Below are 26,640 nucleotides of genomic sequence, written 5' to 3'. Positions count from 1 at the left end.
AGGCACTCCTGACTGCCTCTACCTTGGCCACGAAAGGAACGAAAACCAGGAGAGGCCGAACTCTTAGTAGAAAGGCCCAAGGACTTGGCCGTGGCCCGCGAATCCTTAAAGCGCTCCAGGGCACTGTCTGCCTTGTCGCCAAACAGGCGGGTGCCATCAAAGGGCATGTCCATAAGCGAGCTTTGGACATCAGGCGAAAACCCAGTCGAACGCAACCAGGCGTGAGGTCGCAACGCCACAGTTTTAGAAATCGCCCTGCCCAATGAGTCAGCGGTGTCCAACCCACACTGAATGGCGAACTTAGCCACATCCTTACCCTCAGCAATTGCCTGAGAAAGGACAGCCTGCACCTCCTCAGGACACTGAGGCAACACCTGAGCAACGGCATCCCACACCGCGTGGGAGTAGTGGCCCAACAAGCAGGCGGTGTTCACCGACCGCAGCCCTAAGCTGACCGAAGAGAACAACCGCTTCCCAAACGGGTCCAGCCGTTTAGAGTCCTTATCTGGCGGGGCGTAGGAAAAGCACTCTGTGACGTCGAGGCGTGAATGACCAGGCTCTCAGGCGTAGGGTGAGTAGTCAAAAAGGCGGGGTCACCGGGCGCCGGTTGGTGGAGCCTGGCGATGTTTTTATCCACCGGGGCCCCCGTGGCCAGCCTCCACCAAGTGCCCAAGAGGACGTCGGTAAGGGCATCATTGAAGGGAAGCAACGGCTCCGACGAAGTAGATGCCGCCTGGAGCACCTCGGTAAGGAGGTTGGTCTTAAGGGCCACTGTGGAGATGTCAAGATTAAGGGCCTCAGCCGCCCGACAGAGGACCATCGTGTAAGAGGCACCTTCCTCCATCATAGGCGGGGGGAAGCGAACCCCGGGTCAGAGGAGACATCAAGGTCGCCTGCCTCCTCCAAGTCGTCCACCCATTCCTGCTGGGAGTCACAGTGCCGGGTAAGGGGGTCCTCGGACCCTTCCCAGTCTTCGTCCGCCTCTGGCGTAGAGGGGGCCGGTCGCGGCGGCAAAGCCAGAGCCAGAGAAGGGACGAACAGCGTCGAGAACGGCGCCGGTCCGACCCCGGCCCGCGCCGGATCCCAGGTCGGAACAAAATGGTCCTGGAATCGGGGCAAGGGAGGAATAAACGGCACCCAGTGTGGCGCCGAGGGTGGAGCCAAGGGTGGCGCCGGGCCGGAGCCGGCAACGCCGCACCTCGTGGTGCCAGGGCCGGAGCCGCTGGCGCAGGATCCTGCGGCGCCGGGGCTGGCACCGGTGGCGGAGCCGCCGGGCCAACAGGATCTGGACACGGGACCACGGGGCCAGAAGGCGCGCCGGCAGGAGCCCGAGGCCTAAAAAAGCGGTCCAAGGTAGCAAGGAATTCTTGCACCTGTTTGGGAGTCGCTGACGGACCCGGGTATGGCGGGCAGGCCGCAGGACTCCCAGGCTCCAGGGAAGCCGTCGGTGCGAAGCCCCTGTCCCCCTCCAGGGACCGACGGGGGGACATCGGAGAGCGAACATGTTTCTTTGACTTCTTTTTATGGCGTCGCTTACCGGAATCTGAAGGCGAAGACTTGGAGCCTGAGGAGCGACGGCTCCGGTCCCGCGAGCGGTCCTGGGAACAGCCCCTGGACCCGGAGCGGCGGCGTGACGAATGCCGGACCTCCAGCAACTTCCTACGCCACTCCCGCAAGGCCTTGGGGGCCATGGCTCGACAATCCCGGCAGTAGTGGGCAGTCTCCAGGCAGTAGAGTCAAACATCGTGGGGGTTCGCCACCGACATATTCCGGCGGCAGGCCCCACAGGACTTAAAGCTGGGCATCCCTACGTGCACCAGGAGAAAAGAGAGGAGACAAAAAGTCTTAAAATAGTAGTCAAAAAGTGACTAAGGTATGTCCTCAATCCGGATCTGCGCTTGCTGGCGCGGAAAAAAAGAACTGACGTCAGCACGCATGGGTGGTGCCTAAGTACTTTCCGTGGCGTCATCTCGGCGCTTACGACGCCAGTGACAGACGCGGAGCCGCACAACGCCACCTACTGACGCGCATGGGTACTGCTAAGCGAAACTTTCCAGATCCAGTCGGACGCCTGGGGATATTCTAAGGTAAGGAATCTATCACTAACGTGTCTCTTTCAGATAGCGGTTTTAAACTGTTCCATCAGTCTGCAGTGGCAGGCTGGGAGTCACGTTTTACCTTGTTTCTCTGAGGGTGGCACAACAAGTGCTGCAGTCCCTTAGGGGGACACCAATTTGCAGGCTCTGGGTACCCCTGGTAGCATATACTAGAGACTAAGAAGTTAGTTTATGCCACTTGGGTACTGGCAAATCAAACATACACGTTTAAGGGTCACAGCACTGGCACTGAGGTCTGGTGAGCAGGCCTCAGTGCACTCCGAGCATAACATAACATAGGGCTTTGCCATTTTAAAAACTACATTTATGTACAGAGAATACTCAGTCTGGGATGAAAGAAAAAATAAAACTGTAAAATCTGTACCACAACACTTCATCTATTGATACTGAGAGTTTATGGATAAACAACAGCAAAGGAACATCATTTTTACATTTGTGGTGTTTCACAAAAGTCTTGGCTTTCTCAAAACATGGAAACCGAGCAAGAATATGACTTATAGGGAATCAGGAATTCTTGTGTTAGAACGATCCTCTAAAAAAAAGGATTAAGGACACAACATCCATGTGACTTGTACTTGTAAAAGAACAGGCAGACCACTCAGCCTTGTGACATGCAAATAAGGCAAGATTCTATTGGCTGTATTACTTCAGAGGTGTCTTTCAACAAGTTAATTTTCATAACTAACAGTTACAGTCATAGGTGTTCTGATGGTGGGGTGCAAAGCAAATTAAGTCTGCAAGTTCTGTCTAATCCCATTTCCAAAAAAGCCACCTAACCAGATTGTTTTATAATGAATCAGTTTATTGTTTTACAAAAATCATCGCCTAGAAATATGGGGTATACAAGAAAAACAGGGATATTTGCAGTCGAATGCCTGGTGGTCAACAGCCAGTGCTATTTTATAAAAGAGAACAAAAAAAGAAAATCACGCACACATACACACACATAGAATCCTCCCGAACAGATGTTAAAGCTTTTAACCAACAGAAAAAATATTCTACTTAAAGTTCACAGCTAAAGATAGAAACAGTCGGGTTAACACTGATTTGTAATCACTGTATATTGAAGATACCACTGTCTATCGAGGTCCTCTCAATGAGACCCTATAAAAAACATACATTAAAATTGCTGTCGCAGGCAAATTAAGAATTATAATTGGACTTTAACAATTATTGTCTTAATAGTGTCTAAGGCACTTTTCTTCCTGGTCATTATTTTGTCCTAGGTTTGTCAAAGTCAATGACTTGCCATAACACTGTCTAACAATAAGACAAGTAGTAAATTCGGCCACTAGCATATTAAACGTCAGGCATTTGTTCTCCATCTTTAACCTTTTGTAAACATAATAGAAAAACATTGAATAAAAATATGGAGCTTGATAAAATGATAGGCTGCTTTCCAAGTGTGTTTGTGTGTGCATATTATATATATATATATATATATATATATATATATATATATATATATATATATACACACACATACACATATATACTCCCTATCCAATACCTTTAAAAGTTCTCAACAGAATACTGTCTGGTTTATAACGTCTAGGACACTACACTAGCCCAGCTATTAATAAGTTAAACATTTTTCTCAGTGGTTCAATTGAGGTCCTCTATTTCTTGCACACTTGCACAAACAGTGGTGGATCATGTGTCCATCTGCAATGCCATTCTTCATTCTGGCTGTCGGAGGGCACATGAATACAAGTTATGCTAGGAATGCTCTAACTAGAGAGAATTCTGTCTCAAGAGATGAAAATACACATTAAAAAAGTTAAAACAATGGATCCCCTTTTCGTTCTCCCTTAAGCTTTCTGAATCTTATCAAGCAGCACAGCCATTTCACAGCTTGCTTGTTGTATCATGCTTTCTAATTTAAATTACAATATATATATATATATAAAAAGACGAGTGCAGCTTAGTCTTCACAAACGTCCTAGATTACTTACAGTCAAAAGCTGTCCAACTAACAAACGGAAAGTGAGTCTGTATGACAGGTCGCATGCATAGTAATGCTTAAACTATATACTGATCTGCTTCTACAAACCTGTACCTGGGAATGACTGTTCAACAAAAACACATTTCTCTTTCTTCACATGATGCTCTATAAAATGGCTTTATGATTATCTTCAAAGAAAGTGAGCAGCACATAGAATGTATTGTTTTTCCTTCATATATAATTATATATAAAAAGCGATTGTACCTATATCTGAAGCGAGGTACAGGATGCAGAGGATGGAGCCCAAGACACTGTCCACCATGCAGCCCTGCCAAGCATGTTACTTGCAGGCAGATTTATGGCTACAAGGCAGAGTGGTAGTTTGGCCATTTCCCTCCTGCTACCCTCCCACCCCTCTGTCTATTAAAAGGTGGCTGCAGGCTAACATGCTGCATTTCTACTCGGCAGGGGTGGAGGGTTGTGTATCGTTCACATCGCTAGCTTTGCTGTCTGCATCATCATCGGAGAGGTCCAGTGATGCTCCTTCAATCTGCAGTTGCCGGCGTCCAGACCGGCTGGAAGAAAAAGAGATAGGACCACCTCTCCTGTCAAAAAGAGAGCGAAATATTAATATAATCAAAAAATAGACATTGGTTTATAGGTTGCTAATTAAGTTCTAGTATGTGATCCACACCAGTTGGCACTGTTAAAACATGCTTCCAATCTAACAGATACAGACTTGACTGCAGCCCACAACTGGCAAATAACCATCAGAGACTCAACTTCAACTTGGACCTTTAATACTGGAGAAGTTCTCCTTTGATATCAGACTGAAAAAAACAGGCATCAATAGCAGACCCAAAAGAATCTACCTGCCAAGATATCTATCTATAAGCATAAATATCTCCCTTCAAATGTTTCAAGTCCTCTTAAATTCCTAAATTGATTGACTATAACAATAATTGTGAGGAAATGTGGTGTATTACATGGTGTTGTTGCAGGGATTCTGCGCATATACAGAACTATGCGCAGGAAACCAGGCCCTCGGTGTGTAGTGGTGTCCAAAAACCCACCTTATTGCCAGGAACCCCAATCCGACTAGCTATAGTGTCTCATTAGTTCTCCGTACTACAGCGAAGCTACCAATGATTAGACATCCTAGAACATGTAACTCACATCCTCCCAGGAATCGCGGGAGCAAGAATGCGCTTTCACTCACTCACTCATACTTGTACACAACGTGAATAATCAGAGACACTGTATAGTTTAAAATGTTTATTTTAACTAACATGCTCTATAGAACAAGTTACTTACCTTCGGTAACGATGTATCTGTAAGAAACATTAGTTAGTTAGATTCCTCACCTTAGAATATCCCCAGGCGTCAGACTGGATCCGGAAGATTTTTCGTCAGCAATACCCCTTGCGCGTCGCTAGGCGTCGTCTGCGGCTCCGCGTCCGTCGTCGGCGTCGTGCGCCGGGATGACGTCGTCGGAGTACTTAGACGCCGCCCTCGCGCGCTGACGTCAGTTCTTGTACATAGCCTTCCGCGCCAGGAACGCAGAGCCATGCAAAGACCGACACTGGTGCCAAAAATAAAATCTAGGGGCCTGAAAAGGATAACCTTAACCCTAGATGTCAGTTCGCAGAACGGGGAGGATGGGTGGGTCGGTGAGGAATCTAACTAACTAATGTTTCTTACAGATACATCGTTACCGAAGGTAAGTAACTTGTTCATCTGAAAGAAACACGTTAGTTAGATTCCTCACCTTAGAATAGATACCCAAGCAATACCATCCCCGGTGGTGGGTCTGCGAACCAAGATCACACCAGAAAGTCCTGGAGGACAGAACGGCCAAAGAAGCCATCCCTCCGGACTTGGCTGTCAAGGCAATAATGCCTGGCAAACGTGTGTAGCGAAGCCACGTCGCCGCCTGACAGATGTCCTGCAAAGGGACTCCCCGTCCCAAGGCAGTAGTAGCCGCCGTGGCCCGAGTAGAATGGGCGCGCAGCCCAACAGGAGGGTCCTTTTTAGCCAAGGAATAGCAAATTTTTATACACAAAACGACCCACCGAGAGATGGTCCGTTTGTGCACAGCTTTCCCCTTCTTAGCGCCCACGTACCCAACAAAAAGCTGGTCGTCCACCCGGAACTGTTTTGTGCGGTCCAGATAAAAGGAGAGCGCACGTTTTGGGTCCAGACGGTGGAGCCTCTCTTCCTCTTTGGAAGGATGCGGAGGCGGAAAGAAGGTGGGCAAGGTGACAGACTGCCCAAGGTGAAATGGAGTCACCACTTTAGGAAGAAAGGAGGGACGAGGCCGAAGGACAACCTTGTCCGGATGAACAGATAGAAAAGGAGGCTTTGAAGATAAAGCCTGGAGCTCACTCACCCGTCTAGCCGAGGTGATGGCCACCAGAAAAGCAGTCTTAAGAGTCAGAAGACGAAGAGGACAATTGTGAAGAGGCTCGAAGGGAGCGCACATCAGGAATGTCAATACCAGATTCAAGTCCCACTGAGGCATTACAAAAGGGACAGGAGGGAACGTGTGTGTAATGCCTTTGAGAAAGCGTGTAACCACAGGGGACTTGAAAAGAGAAGGCTGATCAGGAAGTCGCAAGAAGGCGGAGATGGCAGCAAGATAACCTTTCAGGGTGCCCAGGGCAGAGCCCTGCCGGGCCAGAGAAAGAAGGAAGAGGAGAACCTCAGAAACAGGGGCGGAAAGGGGATCCACAGCCTTTGCTGTGCACCATGCCACAAATTTGTTCCACCGGCAGGCGTATACCGACTTTGTGGAGGGACGCCTGGCTGCCAGAATGATATCACAGACTTCAGGAGGCAAGTCAAATGGCATCAACTGCCGCCGCTCAATCTCCATGCATGGAGGTGGAGGCTGGACAGGTTCGGGTGGAGGACCGTCCCCTGCTGCTGCGACAGAAGATCCTCCCGAAGGGGCAGACGTATCGGGGGATCGGTCAACATACTGAGTAGCTCGGGATACCAGTATCTTCGTGCCCAATCCGGAGCCACCAAGATGACTTGGGCCCGGTCGTGCCTGATCTTCTTCAGCACTCTGGGCAGAAGTGGTATAGGCGGAAAGGCGTACAACAGACCGCAACTCCACTCGTGACGAAAAGCGTCGCCGAGCGAGTGCCGCCTTGGAAATTCCAACGCGCAGAACTGCTGACATTGCGCGTTCTCTTCGGTGGCGAATAGATCTAACCAAGGCTCTCCCCACTGCTGAAAGAGACCTTGCGCCACTTCGGAGTTCAGACGCCATTCGTGATCCATCATGCACCGGCGGCTGAGTTCGTCTGCTCTGGCGTTCAGAGAGCCCGCCAGATGTTGAACCACTAGGGTGACGCCCTGGTGTTCCAGCCATGTCCAGAGGCGCAGAGCCTCCTGACAAAGGGTCCACGACCCCACCCCGCCCTGTTTGTTGCAATACCACATGGCGGTGGTGTTGTCCGTGAACACCTGCACGACACTTCCCCTGACAGAGGGAAGGAAGGCTTTCAGTGCAAGCCGGATCGCTCTCAACTCCAACAGGTTGATGTGGAGACGAGACTCCGCCGGAGACCAGAGGCCTCTGATCTCCGCCTCTCCCATATGGCCACCCCAACCCAGGAGGGACGCATCCGTCACTACGACATGCTCCGGTTGGGGAAGGGAGAGGCTCTTGCCCTTGACCCACTCGCGGTCCGTGAGCCACCACTGCAACTGCTGTGCAGTGCCCTCCGAGATCAAGACATGGTCGGACAGGTTGCCGTGATGCTGGGCCCACTGAAACTTCAGGTCCCACTGCAGAGCCCGCATGCGCCGCCTGGCGTGATGCACTAGTAGGATGCAGGAGGCCATCAGCCCCAGAAGCCGCAACACTAGCCTGACCGAAACCCGGGATAGAGGCCGAAAGATGGGAATCAGGGCCTGTATATCCCGGACCCGCTGTTCCGGTGGATGGACCCGGAACTGCGCCGAATCGAGAACCGCTCCGATGAAGAGGAGCTTCTGAGAGGGACTCAGGTGTGACTTCGGCACGTTGATGGAAAACCCCAGCAAATGCAGGAGATCCGCCGTAGTCTGGAGGTGGGAGACGACTGCCTGGGGCGAGCCCGCCTTCAGCAACCAGTCGTCGAGATAGGGGAAGACTGGAACCCCTGATCTGCGCAGATGAGCTGCGACCACCGCCATCACTTTCGTGCACACCCGAGGGGCACTGGTGAGGCCGAAGGGGAGCACGGTAAACTGAAAGTGCTCTTGGCCCACCGTGAACCGCAGGTAACGCCGGTGGGCCGGCAGGACGGGGATATGGAAATATGCGTCCTGCAAGTCCAACGCTACCATCCAGTCTCCAGGGTCTAGGGCAGCTAAAACCTGAGCCAACGTTAGCATCTTGAACCTTTCCTTTCGGAGGAAGGCATTGACGTTCCGGAGGTCCAAGATAGGGCGTAGGCCCCCCTTGCCCTTCTTGGGAACCAGAAAGTAGTGGGAATAACAACCACGACCTACTTCTGGACTCGGAACGCGCTCGACGGCCCCCTTGGCCAAGAGAGCCGAAACTTCCTCGCGGAGAAGATTCAAATGATCCCCCGAGATACGGTGGTGCTGCGGTGGCATGGCTGGAGGGGTCGTCTCGAAGGGGAGGGAGTAGCCCCTTCGGACGATTTGCAGCACCCACCTGTCCGATGTTATGGACCGCCAGTGGAGCAGGTGATGGCGAACTCTGCCGCCCACTGGCGTGGTATGGGCCTGAAAGCTCGGACTAGGAGGGCTTTGAGGCGGATGCTGCCGGGGTGGAAGTGGGCTGACCACGTCGGCCTCCATTTCCGCCACGGCGGAAGCCACGTCCGCGACCGCGCGCAGGTTGGTTCTGCGGCTGGTGGCTTTGCGGACGTGAGGAGGCGCCCCTTCCTTGGCCACGAAAGGGGCGAAAAGCGGAGGTGTGCGCCCGCGGAGCCGAGAGGCCCAAGGACTTGGCCGTAGCCCGGGAGTCCTTAAAGCGGTTCAGCGCACTGTCCGCCTTCTCACCAAACAGGCGAGTGCCATCAAAGGGCATGTCCATGAGGGTGGTCTGGACATCCCCGGAAAATGACGTGGACCGCATCCAGGCGTGGCGGCGGAGCGCCACCGTGGTGGAAATCGCCCGACCCAGCGAGTCCGTGGTGTCAAGCCCACATCGTATGGCGTGCCGTGCTGCATCCCTCCCATCGGCCAAAGCCTGGTTAAGACGCGTCCGGACCTCCTCCGGACACAGGGGCAGCACGTCCTCCACCGTATCCCACAGGGAATGGGAATAACGGTCCAAGAGACAGGCGGTATTTAAGGACCGCAGGCCCAAACTAAGGGACGAGAACAGTTTCTTGCCAAACTGCTCGAGTCTCTTGGAATCCCGGTCCGGCGGAGCGGTCGGGAAGGAGGATTGGGAGGTAGAGGCCTGGATAACCAGACTCTCGGGGGTGGGGTGTTGGGACAGGAAACTGGGGTCGCCCGGAGCAGGGCGGTGGCGCCTGGCAACGTTCCTATCCACAGGAGGAACTGTGGAGGGCTTGGACCAGGTGCCCTGCAGAACGTCAGTGAGGGCCTCGTTGAACGGCAGCAGAGGCTCAGTGGAGCTTGCTGAGGTTTGAAGCACCTCAGTGAGGATGTTAGTCCTCACAGCCACGGCAGGCAACTCGAGCCCAAGGGCCTCGTCCGCCTTGCGCAGCACCACAGAAAATGCGGCACCCTCCTCCGAAGCCACGGTCGGAGGAGAAGTGAATCCAGTGTCTGGCGAGGTGTCCAGCCCACTGGCCTCCCCCAGTTCATCTGCCCAGTCCTGAGAAAGCTGTGACTGAACAGCCATAGGGTCCTCGAATCCCTCCCAGTCGCCCCCTTCTTCCGATTCCTGATAAACAGGAGGAATGATCGGAACCGGACTGTAGAGATGGTAGGACTCAAGCGGCGTCGGATGCGGCGTCGGTCGACGCCGCTGCGGCGCCGGGTCCGGATGAGGGCTAAACTGGGGCGGTGTCGGCGCCAAAGGCGTCGGCGGCGCCGGAGGTGTAGGCGTGTGCGCCGGCGGCGCCGGTGACGGCGTCGGTGGTTCAGTCGCCGGCGCCGGTGGAGGAGTGACTAGGTCAACCGGCGTCGACTGGGGCCCAGGCATGGGCCCCGCGGGGACCTGCGGCGTCGAGACCGGAGTCGTCGACGGCGCCGGGGCCGCCGGCAGGCAAGTGCGCCCAGTCGAGTCCGCGGGGCCCGAAGGCGCGCCAGCGGGCGTCGACGGCGGGGCCAGGCTCCTCATGGCCGAGAGGAAGGCACTGATCTCCGCCGGCGCCGCGTCAGTCCCAGGGACCGGAAGGTATGGGGGCGGACGCGGCACCTGCGGCTCCGCCGGAGCCGCGGGGGTGGAACCACCCTGACCCTCGGCCGAGTCGCGCGACCGGCGAGGGGAGTCCGAAGAGCGGTGTCGCCTCTTGGACTTCTTTGAGCGTTTGGACTTACCCGACGACTTGGAGCCGGACGATCGATGGCGTCGGCTAGGGCTCCGCGAGCGATCCTTGGACCTCCTCCTGGACCGGGATCGCGCACGACGCGGAGCCGAGTGGCGAAGCTCGAGAAGCTTGCGGGACCGCTCCCGCCTAGCCTTCGAAGTCAGGGCCTGGCAGTCGTTGCACGACTCCGCGTCGTGGTCGGGGCCTAAGCAGTAGAGGCACCGGCGGTGGTGATCGGTCACCGACATCAGTCGATGGCAATCCTCGCAAGCCTTGAACCCAGGCATCCTACCGGCACCAGATGTCGACAGACAAGGATCAAAAATGATCAAAAAAGATTTAGTCAAAAAAGACTAAAAGGGGTAGCTCTCCCGGATCTGCGCTTACTGGCGCGGAAAAAAGAAGAACTGACGTCAGCGCGCGAGGGCGGCGTCTAAGTACTCCGACGACGTCATCCCGGCGCACGACGCCGACGACGGACGCGGAGCCGCAGACGACGCCTAGCGACGCGCAAGGGGTATTGCTGACGAAAAATCTTCCGGATCCAGTCTGACGCCTGGGGATATTCTAAGGTGAGGAATCTAACTAACGTGTTTCTTTCAGATACGCAGTATATGAGCCAATACTAGCAACAAAATGCATAAACACAACATAGTAACCATTGTTACAATTCCATAGAAAATAAACGGGGATATCATTCTTTAAAGATAGTGGAACAAGGACTACCGTGCCTTGCCACCCTCCCCGTGCCAGGAACTTGTTTTTTATAGAAATAGAAGACCTCTGGGCTTTGTCAGAGTGGACCCCATACATCTAGGTTTAGATGCAAAAGTTTACATCTCCGTTCGAGCACAGCTCTTCTCTCTGGAAGGGTATTCTTGAAGTGCCTAACATGCATGCAATGCCTTATTAAAAGCACTCGATTTTCAGTAGTGCAGCTGTGTGTGTATTATGTCAAACATGCGTGGGACTGACCAAAGCAGATTAACGAGAGACATTGTTTTTCGACCTTGAACACGATATGCAGACTAGACCCACAGATTACAGAAAGAAACGTAGATGGTTCTCATGTGGACGAGCACAAGCACTGGTTTTGCGAAAACAAAGTCATGTAGCAACGTGTGCAACAGTGGCAACATGGCACCCAAGCATGTACTAACATATGCTAACTTAGCAATATCTGGAGTGAATCCTGTATCCTCACTACAGTGTGGCTGTGAGACCTCATTGTTGACTATTAACCCTTCTAGAACAAGTCAGGCTTTGTCAAACCTTAGCTCAACCCTCGATAGCTGTAGCTTTGGGCAATCAGGCTTCAACAAAGGAAAAAATCAAAATTATTTAAATAGCAACAAAACAATTGAAAAAAGAAACAAATTCAAGAAATCCGGCATCAATTTATAGAAATGTTATATTTTAACAAATTTACACACATCAAAATGAAAGATTCACCGAAGGTTCCTGGAGACATTTTTAAAGAAACAATACGTTGCAATTAACTTCCATGGAGTGGGTTTGATGCAAGGAATACAGGATGCGCAATATGTTCAAGGATGCTGTGCTGCCAATGGACATCTTCCTGGGGCTACTCCTCAGTCTACCGTCTTGGTGAGGGCCACAGGGGTCGACATCCCTCGAAGTGCTCTCTGGTTTTGCAGAAGTCCAGTCTCCACTGGATAACTGTTCCCCCGGCACAATGATGTCAGCAGTTCCCTTCTTTTGGCAATAACTCTTCTTTTTGACAACCAAACTGCACTCTGAGAATTCTACCAGATCCAGCTGACTCGGTGCAACTTTTGAGCATCAGGTTGCAGTCTTCCAGACTGCACTGTGACAAGGAGAGACAATCCTGTGATCTGGGCTACCAGCCAGCCCAGGCAGGCTTCCTCAGCTTTTGTGGCCATGAGCTGCAAACATAAGTCAGCAGCTGACTCTTGGAGAATTTGATTCTGGCTGGGCTCAGGGGATGACTTCTCCACGAGCAGGACACCACAGGCACAGTCCTATCTTTGCTAGCAAAAGAAGAAGCCTCAGTACAGCTTCTTCTTTTCCGGCACCAAGGTCAGCAGGGCAGTACTTCGGTTCTCTTCTGCAGTTGAAGTGATTAGAATTCTGGGCGCCAGTGGTGTCCCTTTTTTTACCCAGAATGTGCCCTTAGGTGAGGTCGTGGTCACTAGCCAATGGGCTACTAGGTTCCCTCCTGCCTGATGACAACTTCCAGTGTAGTGTGGCAGCAAGCTATCCCAGAGTGCTCTATGGCTGAGCCATTCTCTTGGTGTGTGGAGCTCAGTATCCCGTCCTGGAGGTGTGGCTACCTGGAGACTACACACCCATGATTAAAAAAGGTTTTTTCCCCCCTCTGTCCCAGATGCCAACCTGTATACCTAAACAAAAGACCAGCCCCTGTCAAGAATGGTCACCGTTTGCCCTTCAAAGGTGGCTTTTCCTTGGAAGCTCGCATTTTTAGACTAACATCTTTTGTAGGAAGCTGGCTCTTTATATAGTAAACCAAAAAGAGGCATTCTGTTTTAAGAGTCCAGGTATCCCTTATAAGTGAACAGGGGCTTGCTCCAGCAATCCCAAGGTGCTCTATCTAGAGTAGTGTGGTTGAGCAACATTTGTTGCACAGAGTCAATAAATAATACACACACCCAAAAAGGAGATCCACACCAATTTAGAAAAATAACACACACACATATAAATATATATATATTTTACAAAAAAAAAACAAAGGTTACAGGGATGTTATAGTTAAGGTCAGAGTTTACTCATACAAAACAAGAGAAATTCAGCAGTTATAGTTACCTAGTTAACTGTATCGTGCGCCCCCGCAATGCTCTGCTTATGACCCCACATATTACATCACTGATGACATGGTCAGTGACATCACTGATGATATTTCAAACTAAATCACTGATGACATCAGTGATGACATCATCCACAGCATCTGTCACACCTACTCACACCCCTATAAAATATTTTATACACCCACTGCCACTCCCACACAACTATTCCCAAACCCATTCTTAGAGCGATATCAGTGCTTACACACCCACTCACTGATTCATAGATCTACACACACATCCATTTGCTGACCCATACTGCTACTCATACACCCACCCACTCACTCATTCACTAATACAGCTATTGACATATCCACTCATACACCCATACAGGTACTCGCACACTGAGTGAGTCACCCATAGAACTGCTCATTTACCTAGACACTCACCCATACAGTCAATCACACAGTCACTTACTCACCCAGTTACACACATACCCACTTACTTACTCATACAAATAGTTACACATACTCACTCACCTATAAAGTCACTGACAGAAGCATGCACTCATCCATATAGCCACTCTCACATTCACTCACTCACACAGTCACTCATATACCCCGTCACTCACCTATACTGCCTTTCACATACCCAGTTACTCACCCATACTGACACATGCACTCAATCACTGACACAGCCATACAGACACTTACTCACCCAAACAGCTTCTCACACGCACACAGTACCACATACAGCCACTGACTCACCCACTCACTCATCCATACAGGTAGTCTCACACCTCCTAACCCACACATATAGACAACCGAGACAACCATAGAGTTATTCAGACAACCAATCAATCACCCATATAGCCATTCATGCACCCTCTAAAGCACTCATACGCCCACTTAGACTTCAACTGACAGACATACACATTCCCGGAGACACCTAATGCACAAGTTACTACTGGTGTAACGATATATTTGTAAGAGACATCAGTTGGTGATAGATTCCTTACCGTAGAATATCCCCAAGCGTCAGACTGGATTCGGGAAGCTTTGCTAGCAGTACCCCTGCGCGTCAGTAGGTGGCATCGCGCGGCTCCGCGTCTGTCGCTGGCATCGTAAGTGCCGAGATGACATCACGGAGACTAATTAGGTGCCACCCATGCGCGCTGACGTCAGCTCTGTACACGACTTTCCGCGCCAGGAACGCAGAGCGATGTAAGAAACTGACCACTGGTGCCAAGAAACTAGGGCCCTGAAAGCGATGACCTTAACCCTAGAAATCAGTTTGCAGAACGGTGAGGATGGGTGAGGCGGTAAGGAATCTATCACTAACTAATGTCTCTTACAGATATATCGTTACACAAGTAGTAACTTGTGCATCTGAAAGAGACACGTTAGTGATAGATTCCTTACCTTAGAATAGATACCCCAGCAATACCAACCCCGGTGGTGGGTCTGCGAAGAGATTACACCAGAAAGTCACGGGGAACACAACGGCCAAAGAAGCAGTCTCTCCGGACCTGACTGTCAAGGCAGTAATGCTTGGTAAACGTGTGCAGCGAAGCCCACGTAGTTGCCTGACAAATGTCCTGCAAGGGTACGCCGCGTCCCAAGGCAGTAGTGGCTGCCGTCGCCCTGGTAGAATGGGCACGCAGCCCCACAGGAGGCTCCTTCTTAGCCAACGAATAACAGGCCTTGATGCAGGGAACGACCCACCGCGAGGAGGTCCGCTTGTGCACAGCCCGACCTCTTTTTGCGCCCATGTAGCCAACAAAGAGCTGGTCATCCACCCGGAACTGTCGTGTGCGCTGCAGGTAGAACGAGAGCGCACGTTTTGGGTCCAGAAGTTGGATGGTCTGCCCGATGTGGAAGGGCGTGACAACCTTTGGCAAAAAAGAAGGACGGGTCCTTAAAACCACCTTGTCCGGATGAACAGAAAGGAAAGGAGGTTTGGAAGAAAGAGCCTGGAGCTCACTCACTCTTCTGGCAGAGGTGATATCTACCAGGAAAGCCATCTTGAGAGTGAGAAGACGCAAAGGACAGGTATGATGGGGCTCGAAGGGAGCGCACATCAGATATGTCAAGACAAGGTTCAAGTCCCACTGAGGCATTATGAACGGCACGGGAGGAAACGTGTGCGTAATGCCTTTTAGGAAACGGTTAACAACCGGGGATTCAAAAAAGAGAAATCTGATCTGGAAGCCGTAAAAAGGCGGAGATGGCCCAAAGATAACCTTTGATAATGCCCAGAGCAGAGCCCTGCTGGGCTAAAGAAAAAAGGAACAGAAGGACTTCGGAAAGAGGGGCAGAAAGGAGATCCACAGCCTTAGCTGTGCACCATGCCACAAAATTGTTCCACCTGCAGGCGTATACCATTTTAGTGGAGGGATGCCTGGCTGCCAGAATGACATCACAGACTTCGGGAGGAAGATCGAAAGCTGTCAACTGTCGCCGCTCAATCTCCACGCATGGAGGTGGAGGCTGGACAGGTTCGGGTGGAGGACCGTCCCCTTCTGCTGCGACAGAAGATTCTCCCGAAGAGGCAGTCGGATTGGGGGATTGATCGCCATGCTGAGTAGCTCGGGATACCAGTATCTTCTTGCCCAATCCGGAGCCACAAGGATGACCTGGGCCCGGTCGCGCCGAATCTTCTTCAGCACTCTGGGCAGAAGTGGTATAGGTGGAAAGGCGTACAATGGACCGCAACTCCACTTGCGACAAAAAGCGTCGCCTAGCGAGTGCCGCCTTGGAAATTCCAACGTGCAAAACTGAAGACATTGCGCGTTCTCATTGGTGGCGAATAGATCTAACCACGGCTCTCCCCACTGCTGAAAGAGACCTTGCACCACGCTCGAGCTCAGACGCCATTCGTGATCCATCAAGCACCGGCGGCGGAGTTCGTCCATCCTGGCGTTCAGAGAACCTGCCAGGTGATGAACCATCAAGGCGATGCCTTGATGTTCCAGCCATGTACAGAGGGGCAGAGCCTCCTGACATAGGGTCCAGGACCCCACCCCGCCCTGTTTGTTGCAATACCACATGGCTGTGGTGTTGTTCGTGAACACCTGCACCACACTTCCCTGGTCAGAGGGAAGGAATGCGTTCAGGGCAAGTCGGATCGCCCGAAGCTCCAACAGATTGATATGGAGTCGGGACTCCGCCAGAGACCAAAGGCCTCTGACCTCCGCCTCTCCCAAGTGGCCACCCCATCCCAGGAGGGACGCAACAGTCACCACTATATGCTCCGGTTGGGGAAGGGAGAGGGATCTGCCATTGACCCAATTGTGATTCGTGAGCAACCACTGCAATTGCCGTGCAGTGCCCTCCGAGATCTGGACATGATCGGACAGGTTGCCCTCATGCTGCGCCCACTGGAACTTCAGGTCCCACTGCAGAGCCCGCATAGGCCATCTGGCATGTGTCACCAGCAGGATGCAGGAGGCCATCAGGCACAGAAGCTGGAGGGTCATCCTGAATGAAACCCGGGACAGAGGCTGAAAGATCGGAATCATAGCTTGAATATCCCGGACTCGCTGCTCGGGAGGATAAACGAGAAACAGTGTCGAATCCAGAACCGCTCCGATGAAGGGGAGCTTCTGAGAGGGACTCAAGTGCGACTTCGGCACATTGATGGAGAACCCCAGCAAATGCAGGAGGTTGGCCGTAGTCTGAAGGTGGTTGACGACTGCCTGGGGCGAGCCCGCCTTCAACAACCAGTCGTAGAGGTAAGGGAAGACTGACACCCCTGACCTGCGCAGATGATCTGCGACCACCGCCATCACTTTCGTGAACACCGAGGGGCACTGGTAAGGCCGAAGGGGAGCACGGCAAACTGAAAATGCTCCTGGCCTACCGTGAACTGCAGGTAATGCCAGTGGGCCGGCAGGACGGGGATGTGAAAATATGCGTCCTGCAAGTCCAACGCTACCATCCAGTCTCCAGGGTCGAGGGCAGCCAGGACCTGAGCCAGACTCAGCATTTTGAACTTCTCCTTCCAGAGGAAGTGATTGACGTTCCGGAGGTCCAAGATGAGGCGCAGGCCCCCTTTGTCCTTCTTGGGGACCAGAAAGTAGTGGGTATAACAACCACTCCCTACTTCCGGCCCAGAAATACACTCAATAGCCCCCTTGGCCAAGAGGGCCACGACTTCCTGCTGGAGAAGTACCAGGTGATTCTCCGACATGCGGTGGCACCGAGGTGGCATGGCTGGAGGGGAGGACTGAAAGGGAAGGGAGTAACCCCTGCGGATGATCGGCAACACCCACTTGTCCGATGTGATATCGCGCCAGTGGGGGAGGTGGTGGCGGAGTCTGCCACCCACTGACGTGGGGTGCTCCACAAAGCTCGGATTAGGAAGCTTTGGAGGGAGAAGCAGCTAACCCCCACGCTGATTCCCAGACCCGCCCCTGCAGAAACCACGTCCGAGCTGAGGCTGGTTCTGCACAGGCTTGCTGAAGGAATGTGCCTGGGCGCCTCTGCCTTGGCCACGAAAGGAACGAAAACCAGGAGTGGCCGGGCTTTTGGCTAAAAGACCCAAGGACTTGGCCGTGGCCCGCAAGTCCTTAAAACGCTCCATTGCACTGTCGGCCTTATTGCCAAACAGACGAGTTCCATCAAAGCGCATGTCTATGAGCGAGCTTTGGACATCTGACGAGAACCTGGTAGATCTCAACCAGGCGTGGCGACGAAGCACCACAGTCGTAGAAATCGACCTGCCCAGTGAGTCCGCGGTGTCCAAACCACACCGAATGGCGAACTTAGCAGCTTCCTTACCCTCAGCAACAGCTTGGAACAGCACAGCGTCAGGACACTGAGGCAACACCTGTGCAACTGTATCCCACACCGTGTGGGAATAGCGGCCCCAATAAGCAGGCGGTGTTCACTGACCGCAGCCCCAAGCTGGCCGAAGAGAACAACTGCTTATCAAACTGCTCCAGCTTCTTAGAGTCCTTATCCGGCAGAGCCGTGGGATAGGCACTCTGTGACGTCGAGGCTTGGATGACCAGGCTCTCAGGCGTAGGTTGAGTGGTCAGAAAAGCGGGGTCACCAGGCGCCGGGCGAGGATGCCTGACGAAATTCTTATCCACAGGGGCCCCTGTGGCTGGCCGCGACCAAGTGCTCAACAAGACGTCAGTGAGGGCGTTGTTAAAAGGGAGCAGGAGCTCTGACGAAGTGGACGCCGTCTGGAGCACCTCAGTGAGGAGATTAGTTTTGAGTGCCACCGTAGGAAGATCGAGGTTGAGGACCTCAGCTACCCGACGGAGCACCATCGTGTAGGAGGCGCCCTCCTCCATGGTAGGCTGTGGAGAGGCAAACCCCGGGTCAGAAGAGACATCGAGGTCGCCGGCATCCTCCAAGTTGTCCACCCAGTCCTGCTCGGAGTCACACGGACGGACAAGAGGGTCCTCAAACCCCTCCCAGTCGTCCTCCGCCTCTGTTGCATGGGGAACAGGCCGCAGCGGCAGAGCTGGAGAAGGAACATACAGTATCGGAAACTGCGCCGGGAACGTCGCCAGCCAGGGCCAAGCCGGCGCTGCATCCCAATGCGGATCCCAGGTAGGAACAAAATGGTCCTGGAACCGGGGCAAGGGTGGGACAAACTGCACCCACTGCATCGCCGGGGGCGGAGCCGAGGGTGTCGCTGGGGCCGGAGCCGGCAGCGCTGGACCTTGTGGCGCCGGAGCCAACGGCGCAGGATCCTGGGGCGCCGAAGCTGGATCCACCGGCGGCCCCACAGGATCCGGACACAGGACCGCGGGGCCCGAAGGCACGCCGGTGGGAGCCTGAGGCCTAAAGAGGCGGTCCATGGTAGCAAGAAATTCTTGCACCTGTTCGGGTGTCGCCGACGGACGCGGGTAAGGTGGGTAGGCCCCAGACTCCAAAGGAGCCGCAGGGGCAAAACCGCCGTTCCCCTCGTCCGCATCCAAGGACCGACGGGGGGATGTCGGAGAGCGAACTCTCTTCTTCAACTTCTTTTTGTGTCGTCTCTTACCCGAATCCGAGAGCGAAGACTTGGAGCCTGAGGAGCAACGACTGCAGCCACGGAGCGGGACTGGGAATGGCACTGGGACGAGTGCTGGACCTCCAGCAACTTCCAGCGCCGCTCCCTCAAGGCCTTCGGGGCCATGGCCTGACAGTCCCGGCAAGACCGGGAGTCGTGGTCGGTCTCCAGGTAGCAGAGGCAAACATCGTGGGGGTCCGCCACAGACATATTGCGACGGCAGGCCCCACAAGACTTAAATCCAGGCATCCCTACGTGCACCAAGGAGAAAGGGAGACAAAAGTCTCAAAGAGGATAGTCAAAAAGTGACTAAGGTATGTGCTCTAACCGGATCTACGCTTGCTGGCGTGGAAAAAGAAAGAACTGACGTCAGTGCGCATGGGTGGCGCCTAAGTAGTCTCCGTGACTTCATCTCGGCGCTTACGACGCCAGTGAAGGACGCGGAGCCGCACGACACCACCTACTGACACGCAGGGGTACTGCTAGCAAAACTTTCCGGATCCAGTCTGACGCTTGGGGATATTCTAAGGTAAGGAATCTATCACTAACGTGTCTCTTTCAGATCCCTCCTTAAACAGTAAGTCACACACCCACTGAGTCATTCATACAGACACGCATACTCCCACTGATTCACCAATACACCTTGTTATATATATTTAGCACTTAAGAACAAGTTACTTACCTTCGGTAACGATGTATCTGTAAGAAACATTAGTTAGTTAGATTCCTCACCTTAGAATATCCCCAGGCGTCAGACTGGATCCGGAAGATTTTTCGTCAGCAATACCCCTTGCGCGTCGCTAGGCGTCGTCTGCGGCTCCGCGTCCGTCGTCGGCGTCGTGCGCCGGAATGACGTCGTCGGAGTACTTAGACGCCGCCCTCGCGCGCTGACGTCAGTTCTTGTACATAGCTTTCCGCGCCAGGAACGCAGAGCCATGCAAAGACCGACACTGGTGCCAAAAAGAAAATCTAGGGGCCTGAAAAGGATAACCTTAACCCTAGATGTCAGTTCGCAGAACAGGGAGGATGGGTGGGTCGGTGAGGAATCTAACTAACTAATGTTTCTTACAGATACATCGTTACCGAAGGTAAGTAACTTGTTCATCTGAAAGAAACACGTTAGTTAGATTCCTCACCTTAGAATAGATACCCAAGCAATACCATCCCCGGTGGTGGGTCTGCGAACCAAGATCACACCAAAAAGTCCTGGAGGACAGAACGGCCAAAGAAGCCATCCCTCCGGACTTGGCTGTCAAAGCAATAATGCCTGGCAAACGTGTGTAGCGAAGCCCACGTTGTCGCCTGACAGATGTCCTGCAAAGGGACACCCCGTCCCAGAGCAGTAGTAGCCGCCTTGGCCCGAGTAGAATGGGCGCGCAGCCCAACAGGAGGGTCCTTTTTTGCCAAGGAGTAACAAATTTTGATGCACAAAACGACCCAGCGAGAGATGGTCCGTTTGTGCACAGCTTTCCCCATCTTAGCACCCACGTATCCAACGAAAAGTTGGTCGTCCACCCGGAACGGCTTTGTGCGGTCCAGATAAAAGGAGAGCGCACGTTTTGGGTCCAGACGGTGGAGCCTCTCTTCCTCTTTGGAAGGATGCGGAGGCGGAAAGAAGGTGGGCAAGGTGACAGACCGCCCAAGATGAAAGGGGGTCACCACTTTCGGAAGAAAGGAGGGACGAGGCCGAAGGACAACCAGAGAGAAAAGGAGGATTTGATGATAAAGCCTGGAGCTCACTCACCCGTCTAGCCGAGGTGATGGCTACCAGAAAAGCAGTCTTAAGCGTCAGCAGACGAAGAGGACAATTATGAAGAGGCTCAAAGGGAGCGCACATTAGAAATGTGAGAACAAGATTCAAGTCCCACTGAGGCATTACAAAAGGGACAGGAGGGAACGTGTGAGTAATACCTTTTAGAAAGCGTGTAACTACAGGGAACTTGAAAAGAGAAGGCTGATCAGGAAGCCGCAAGAAGGCAGAGATGGCAGCAAGATAACCTTTCAAGGTGCCCAGGGCAGAGCCCTGCCGGGCCAAAGAAAGAAGAAAGAGGAGAACCTCAGAAAGAGGGGCGGAAAGGGGATCCACAGCCTTTGCTGTGCACCATTTTTTTTTTTTTTTTAAGTTTTCAAAACCTTTATTTGAGAGAGTACATCTACAATACAGCCTCACGCCTACAACCTCTCGGGCCGGCCACTGTCCATCACAATCCTTGCTATAATCTGTATGATACACAGCCATATATCCGACAGCCCGGAGGCCCGGTGGCGAGGAGTAATCCCTCTTCTTCCGCCTTAATTCAGATCTGTGCACCCTGAGCGTATGTTCATTACGGTGCACTGACCGAGCAACTCGCATGTCCATTCTGTACAGAGCTGGTATAGTCCCTCATAGAGATATCGGAGCAGTAGTCCAGTGGCCCCCAGCAGGCCCTGTCGTCATAGGCAGGTAAGAGGTATAGCAGGGCCCTCCCCCGAGCCCGAGTGAGTATGCCCTGTGGCAATAGATTCTTCCGCAGCTTCCGCCACAGCGGCCATTGCAAGGAGTCGCAGGGAAGGGCCTCCCCGCTCGCCGCGCACCCACCATCACCGCCATCTGCTCTGCCTCCCGCACCAGCCAGACCAGCAAACTAGCATACCTTCTGTCCCGACAGCGTATGGGGGGCCACCCCCCCACTATTTCTAAGGCGTCTCCATACTGGCCAGCACTCCAAGCCATCTCCACAGCAGCGCCTCCCATCCATGGCCCCACGGCCTGCCCTTACAAGCATGACCCACTCCCGCGGCGGTTGCCACACTCTCAGGCGCATCATTCCATCGAATCCAGGTCATACTACCGCCCCCCACCCACATCAGTCCCTAGTCGCGCCCCCGCCCGCCCCCTGAGTTCCGTCCGGCTCAGTAGTGCCCTCTGCCCCTAAATATGCTCTGAGCGGGTCCCAAATATCTTTGGCTCTACTACGCATTGGTTGTGTTTCCGCATAGATTAGGTTCTGTTCCTGACAGTGTAATAAGTCAGCAATCCACTCCTTAAACTTCGGGGCCTGGCCCCTCCCCCACCGACAAGCGACTCTCCGTTTCGCCATCAACAGGGCGATGTCTCCAAACTTCCGATGCGCCTTGGGTATCTTCATGGTGTAGCCCAGCAGCATCGTAAGCGGATCACATTCAACCGCGTCTCCAATCATGGTCGTCAGCGCCCTGTGGACATGTGTCCAGTATTCCGCCACCGTCGGACAGAGCCAGGCCAGATGCAAGAAGTCCGCCCCCTCCATGTGACAACGCTCACACCTGTCATCCTCTGCCAAGCGAAACCGCAGCTTCCTCGCAGGCGTATAATACATGCGCTGCAGGAATTTATAATGGATCAGCCGTAGCCTGCAGCTAGCCGCTATCTGCGAGGTCATCCCGCAGCAGTACGCCCATTGGTCCTCCGTTACGTCCCTTCCTAGATCCGCACTCCACAGCCGGAGCGCTTTGCCGCCCCCATCGCCACTATGCTCTCGAATACTGCGGTAGAGGCGGGAGACCAGATGTTTGCCATCCGCAGATGTGAGCACTAGTTGTAGAGGCACTACCACCTCAGGCTCCTCTGGGAAGTGTGGAAGAATGACCCTCAGCCCCTGCCGCAGACGAAGATAATAAAAGATCTCCAGCGGGGTATGCTGGGCCCCCTGGAACCACTGCTCCCGCGTTTTAAACCGCCCGTCCAGGAAGAGATCCCCCCATGTCTTAACCCCCAATCCAGCGCACATCTCCTGGAACCCCTTCTCCTGCAACAGGGAGAGCTCCGGGTGATAAGCTAGGGGCAGTCTAGGCGCATATAAGAGGGGGAGCGCGACTTTGCGGAGAATCCGTTGCCATGCGTCCATCGTGCTTGTAACCGTTGCCGCCGGAGTGTCGAGCGCTCCGACCGGGCCGTAAATAATGCCCTTCAGTGGCAGCGGCCGAACTATCCAGTCCTCCACAGCCAGCTGCGGCATAAAGGGCGTGGGCGCAAACCAGTGGTACGCAAATTGGGCCTGAGCACTAATGTAGTATGCCATAAAATCAGGGACATCAAACCCCCCTGTCTCATAAGGCTGGGTAATAACAGACCATGCTAATCTTGGCTGCTTTCCAGCCCAGAACAACCGTATCAGTTCCGTGCGGAGTGTACGGAAGAAAAATGCACCCGGATAGTAAGGGATATTCTGAAAGAAATATAAGAACCGGGGCAGCACTACCATTTTAATGAGTGAGGCCCTCCCAGCCATGGTGAAAGGCAGGGAAATCCATCTTGTCACATCCTCCGTCAACTTTGCTACCGCCGTGCCATAATTTAACCGCACAGTCTCTTCCCGAGTCTGAGAGATCTGTATCCCCAAATACCGCAGATCGGTATCACACCAATTGAGTGGGTACTCCAGCGGGAAGCGACGTACTGCAGGGGTCAGAGGAAAGAACTGCGATTTCTGCCAATTAATTTGCACCCCGGATATCCGGCCGAATACCAAGAATTCCCGGAGCAATGGGTGAAGATGCGTCTCCGGATCCACCACATACAGCGTCAAATCGTCAGCATATAATGACACGTCTATCTGACGTTGGACGCATTTGAAAGCGCTCGGCTTGTGCAATTGTCGAATCCGGCAGGCCAGTGGTTCGATCGCAATAGCGAATAACAACGGGGACAATGGGCACCCCTGGCGCGTACCTCTGGTCAAGGAGATCGGGCGCGACATTTCACCATTAATTAAGACCCTCGCTCTCGGGTCCGTATACAGCAAGCGCACCCAAGCAACAAAGATTTTCGGAAACCCCATTCTATATAGGATAGCAAATAGATAATTCCACTCTACGGAGTCAAATGCTTTGGTAGCGTCGAGGAATACGGCCGCCACCGGCAACTCCGGCGCAATGGTATGCATTAGGGAGAAAAGAGTGCGCAAGTTATTGGCCGTGGAGCGCCCCGGGATAAACCCGGATTGGTCTGGGAGGGCTATTAGGGGCATTAGGAGCGATAATCTATTAGCGAGCACCTTCGCCAGGATTTTAGCGTCGCAATTTAACAGCGATAGTGGCCTATACGCACCGCAGTCGGTAGGGTCCTTGCCCGGTTTCAACAACGAGGTGATCAACACCTCTCTCATAGACCCAGGCAACTTTCCTACTTCCAAAGATTCCTCGTAGACCTCCTTAAGAACGGGGGCCATAATATCCACGTAGCTTTTATAGAATTCCGCCGGCAACCCATCCAGGCCCGACGCCTTTCCGTTGCTAAGAGACATAATGGCTTCCCGAATTTCGTCTAATGCGAACGGTGCCCCTAGGAACTGTCTGTGGTCGTCACTCAACCAGCACAGGGCGACATCGTCGAGAAACCCCCCGAAGTCCACCTCGCCTACACTGCACGCGGTATATAGATCCTTGTAGTGTGCAGTGAATTGCTCCAGGATTCCATGGGTATCTCGACTAGTACCCCCCTCCGACGTGCTCAACTCCAGTATGTGGGTGTTGTAGCGTGGCGGCCGAGTGATTTCCGCCAGCGCGCGCCCAGGCCGCTCCCCTTCGCAATACCTGCGAGCCTGCCAATATTTGCCACAGAACCGGGCCTCCCTTTCCGCCTCTTTTTCGTACTGCGTAAGACGTTCCCTAAATTCTGCGTGGAGGGGGCCCATCTGTCCCTGACCCAACCTAGTCTCCAACCCTTTAAGTTCCCCTTCCAGTTTCGCGAGCGTTTGTCGTAAGTTTTTCAAGACTCCAAAGCTTTTCGCCATGTAGTAGCCTCTAACCGTCACATTGAATGCCTCCCAGATGCTTTCTACGCTATCTACCGAGTCTTTATTGCGGGGAAAGAACTCTGCGATTTCCTCCCCCAGCTCTGCTTGAAATAGCGGGTCCAGAAGGGCCGTGGGTTGCAGCCGCCATCTTGCGGGCGCTACACCATATCCCGGAAGTGCTATCTGGGCCAGCACCGGGCAATGATCTGAGTATGTCCTTGGTAGATGCACAACCTTCCCCAGATCCACCGCTATGCCCCGAGACACGAAACAATAATCCAGTCTAGCCCAGGAGTTAGCAAAAGCTGTGAAATGCGTACCCTCCCGTAACCCACCGTGTACGAAGCGCCAGCTGTCTATGAAGTGGCCTTCCTCCAAGATACCCGCCAGCGCCTCCCTCGCTTTCTTATTGTAGTGAACACCACTATCTGATCTGTCCAATCCAGGGGACAGAGCCACATTGAAATCACCTCCCCATAAGATATGCATAGAGCCTATGTGGAGCATCTGTCCCCATAGGTGCGTGAAAAACCCTGGCGAGTCAACATTGGGGCCGTAGCAGTTCACGATCGTGATGGTGTCAGTGCCCAGCCTACCCCACAGCAGCACATATCTACCCTCCGCGTCCACACGCTCACCAAGCCTCACAAACGGCACAGTCCTCTTGATCCAGATCGCTACCCCCCTAGCATACCCTGAGTAGGACGAGAAACTGCGTACCCCCGCCCATCTACCAGCCAGCGCATAGTGCGCTCGGGGGGCAAGATGTGTCTCCTGCAACAGCGCTATCTGTATATGGTGCTGGTCTAGGTACGCCAACACCTTCCTGCATTTTCTAGCGTCGTTGAGGCCCCGTACATTCCACGAGAGCACCGTGATCCGTTCTCTCCTGGGCGTCTCAGTCATCATTCGGCCCACTCTCGTTTTCCCGGCAGCAACCCATCTCCCAGTCCCTCACCTTCACATACAGTCCTGCGGTCAGCCGATCACACCTCCGCAGCAGCGGCAGGAGCCCCAAGAGAGGCAGTAGCACAGTCAACTTCAATCCCTCCATCCCAAGTACTCTCCACAAACAACATACACCCGTCCCCCCCAACACTCCCTCCTCCAACCTGAAACTCCGAACTCCCCGCTCCCCAACGACCCCCCCCCCTCACCCCCCACCCACTGAAGCAAACCCCAATCTGCCAGCCATGTTCCCTCCCCGTCCCTCCCCCAACCACCCCCCGAACAGGGGCGAAAACTATCCCCAGAGCTCCCCATAAGTTCTCGGGTATTTCCCTTCGGGGAGTTCGCCTAGGTGACTTCACTACTTCCCCCTCATTCTCCCCGGTCGTCCACCAATGTGGCAGCCGAGCACGAGGTCCGAGAGGGGGTGTCCGGCGTTAGAAACCTTGGCAACCCCAGCATGCTATCCCCACCTCCCCGCAATCCACAACGTAAGGCGTAATCACGTCCAGTATTATCCCCAAATATCTCGTGCTAGAGCAAACACTTACAGCCCTTCCATGGTCCTCCCAATGTCCTCCCGCCCCGCAGCCCCGGGGAGGGCCGCCG

The 26,640-nt window shown here is 53.5% G+C and overlaps 1 protein-coding gene across 4 annotated transcripts in view; it reads right to left on the bottom strand.

The window, feature by feature from the left end:
- Positions 1 to 4,368: 4,368 nt before the first annotated feature.
- The window catches only part of MYH10 (myosin heavy chain 10), a 1,171,079-nt gene continuing 1,148,807 nt past the window's right edge, over positions 4,369 to 26,640 (bottom strand). For all 4 annotated transcript variants that reach the window (XM_085616842.1, XM_085616841.1, XM_085616843.1 and 1 more), the window contains one exon: positions 4,369 to 4,667. In XM_085616842.1, coding sequence (XP_085472968.1) covers positions 4,520 to 4,667 — 148 coding nt within the window. In that variant the 3' untranslated portion in view covers positions 4,369 to 4,519. The remainder of the gene's footprint in view (positions 4,668 to 26,640) is intronic.

The sequence above is a fragment of the Triturus cristatus genome, chromosome 7 (genome assembly GCF_964204655.1).
Source record: "Triturus cristatus chromosome 7, aTriCri1.1, whole genome shotgun sequence".
Classification (NCBI taxonomy): Eukaryota; Metazoa; Chordata; class Amphibia; order Caudata; family Salamandridae; genus Triturus; species Triturus cristatus.
This window is presented reverse-complemented; position numbering and strand designations above follow the sequence as displayed.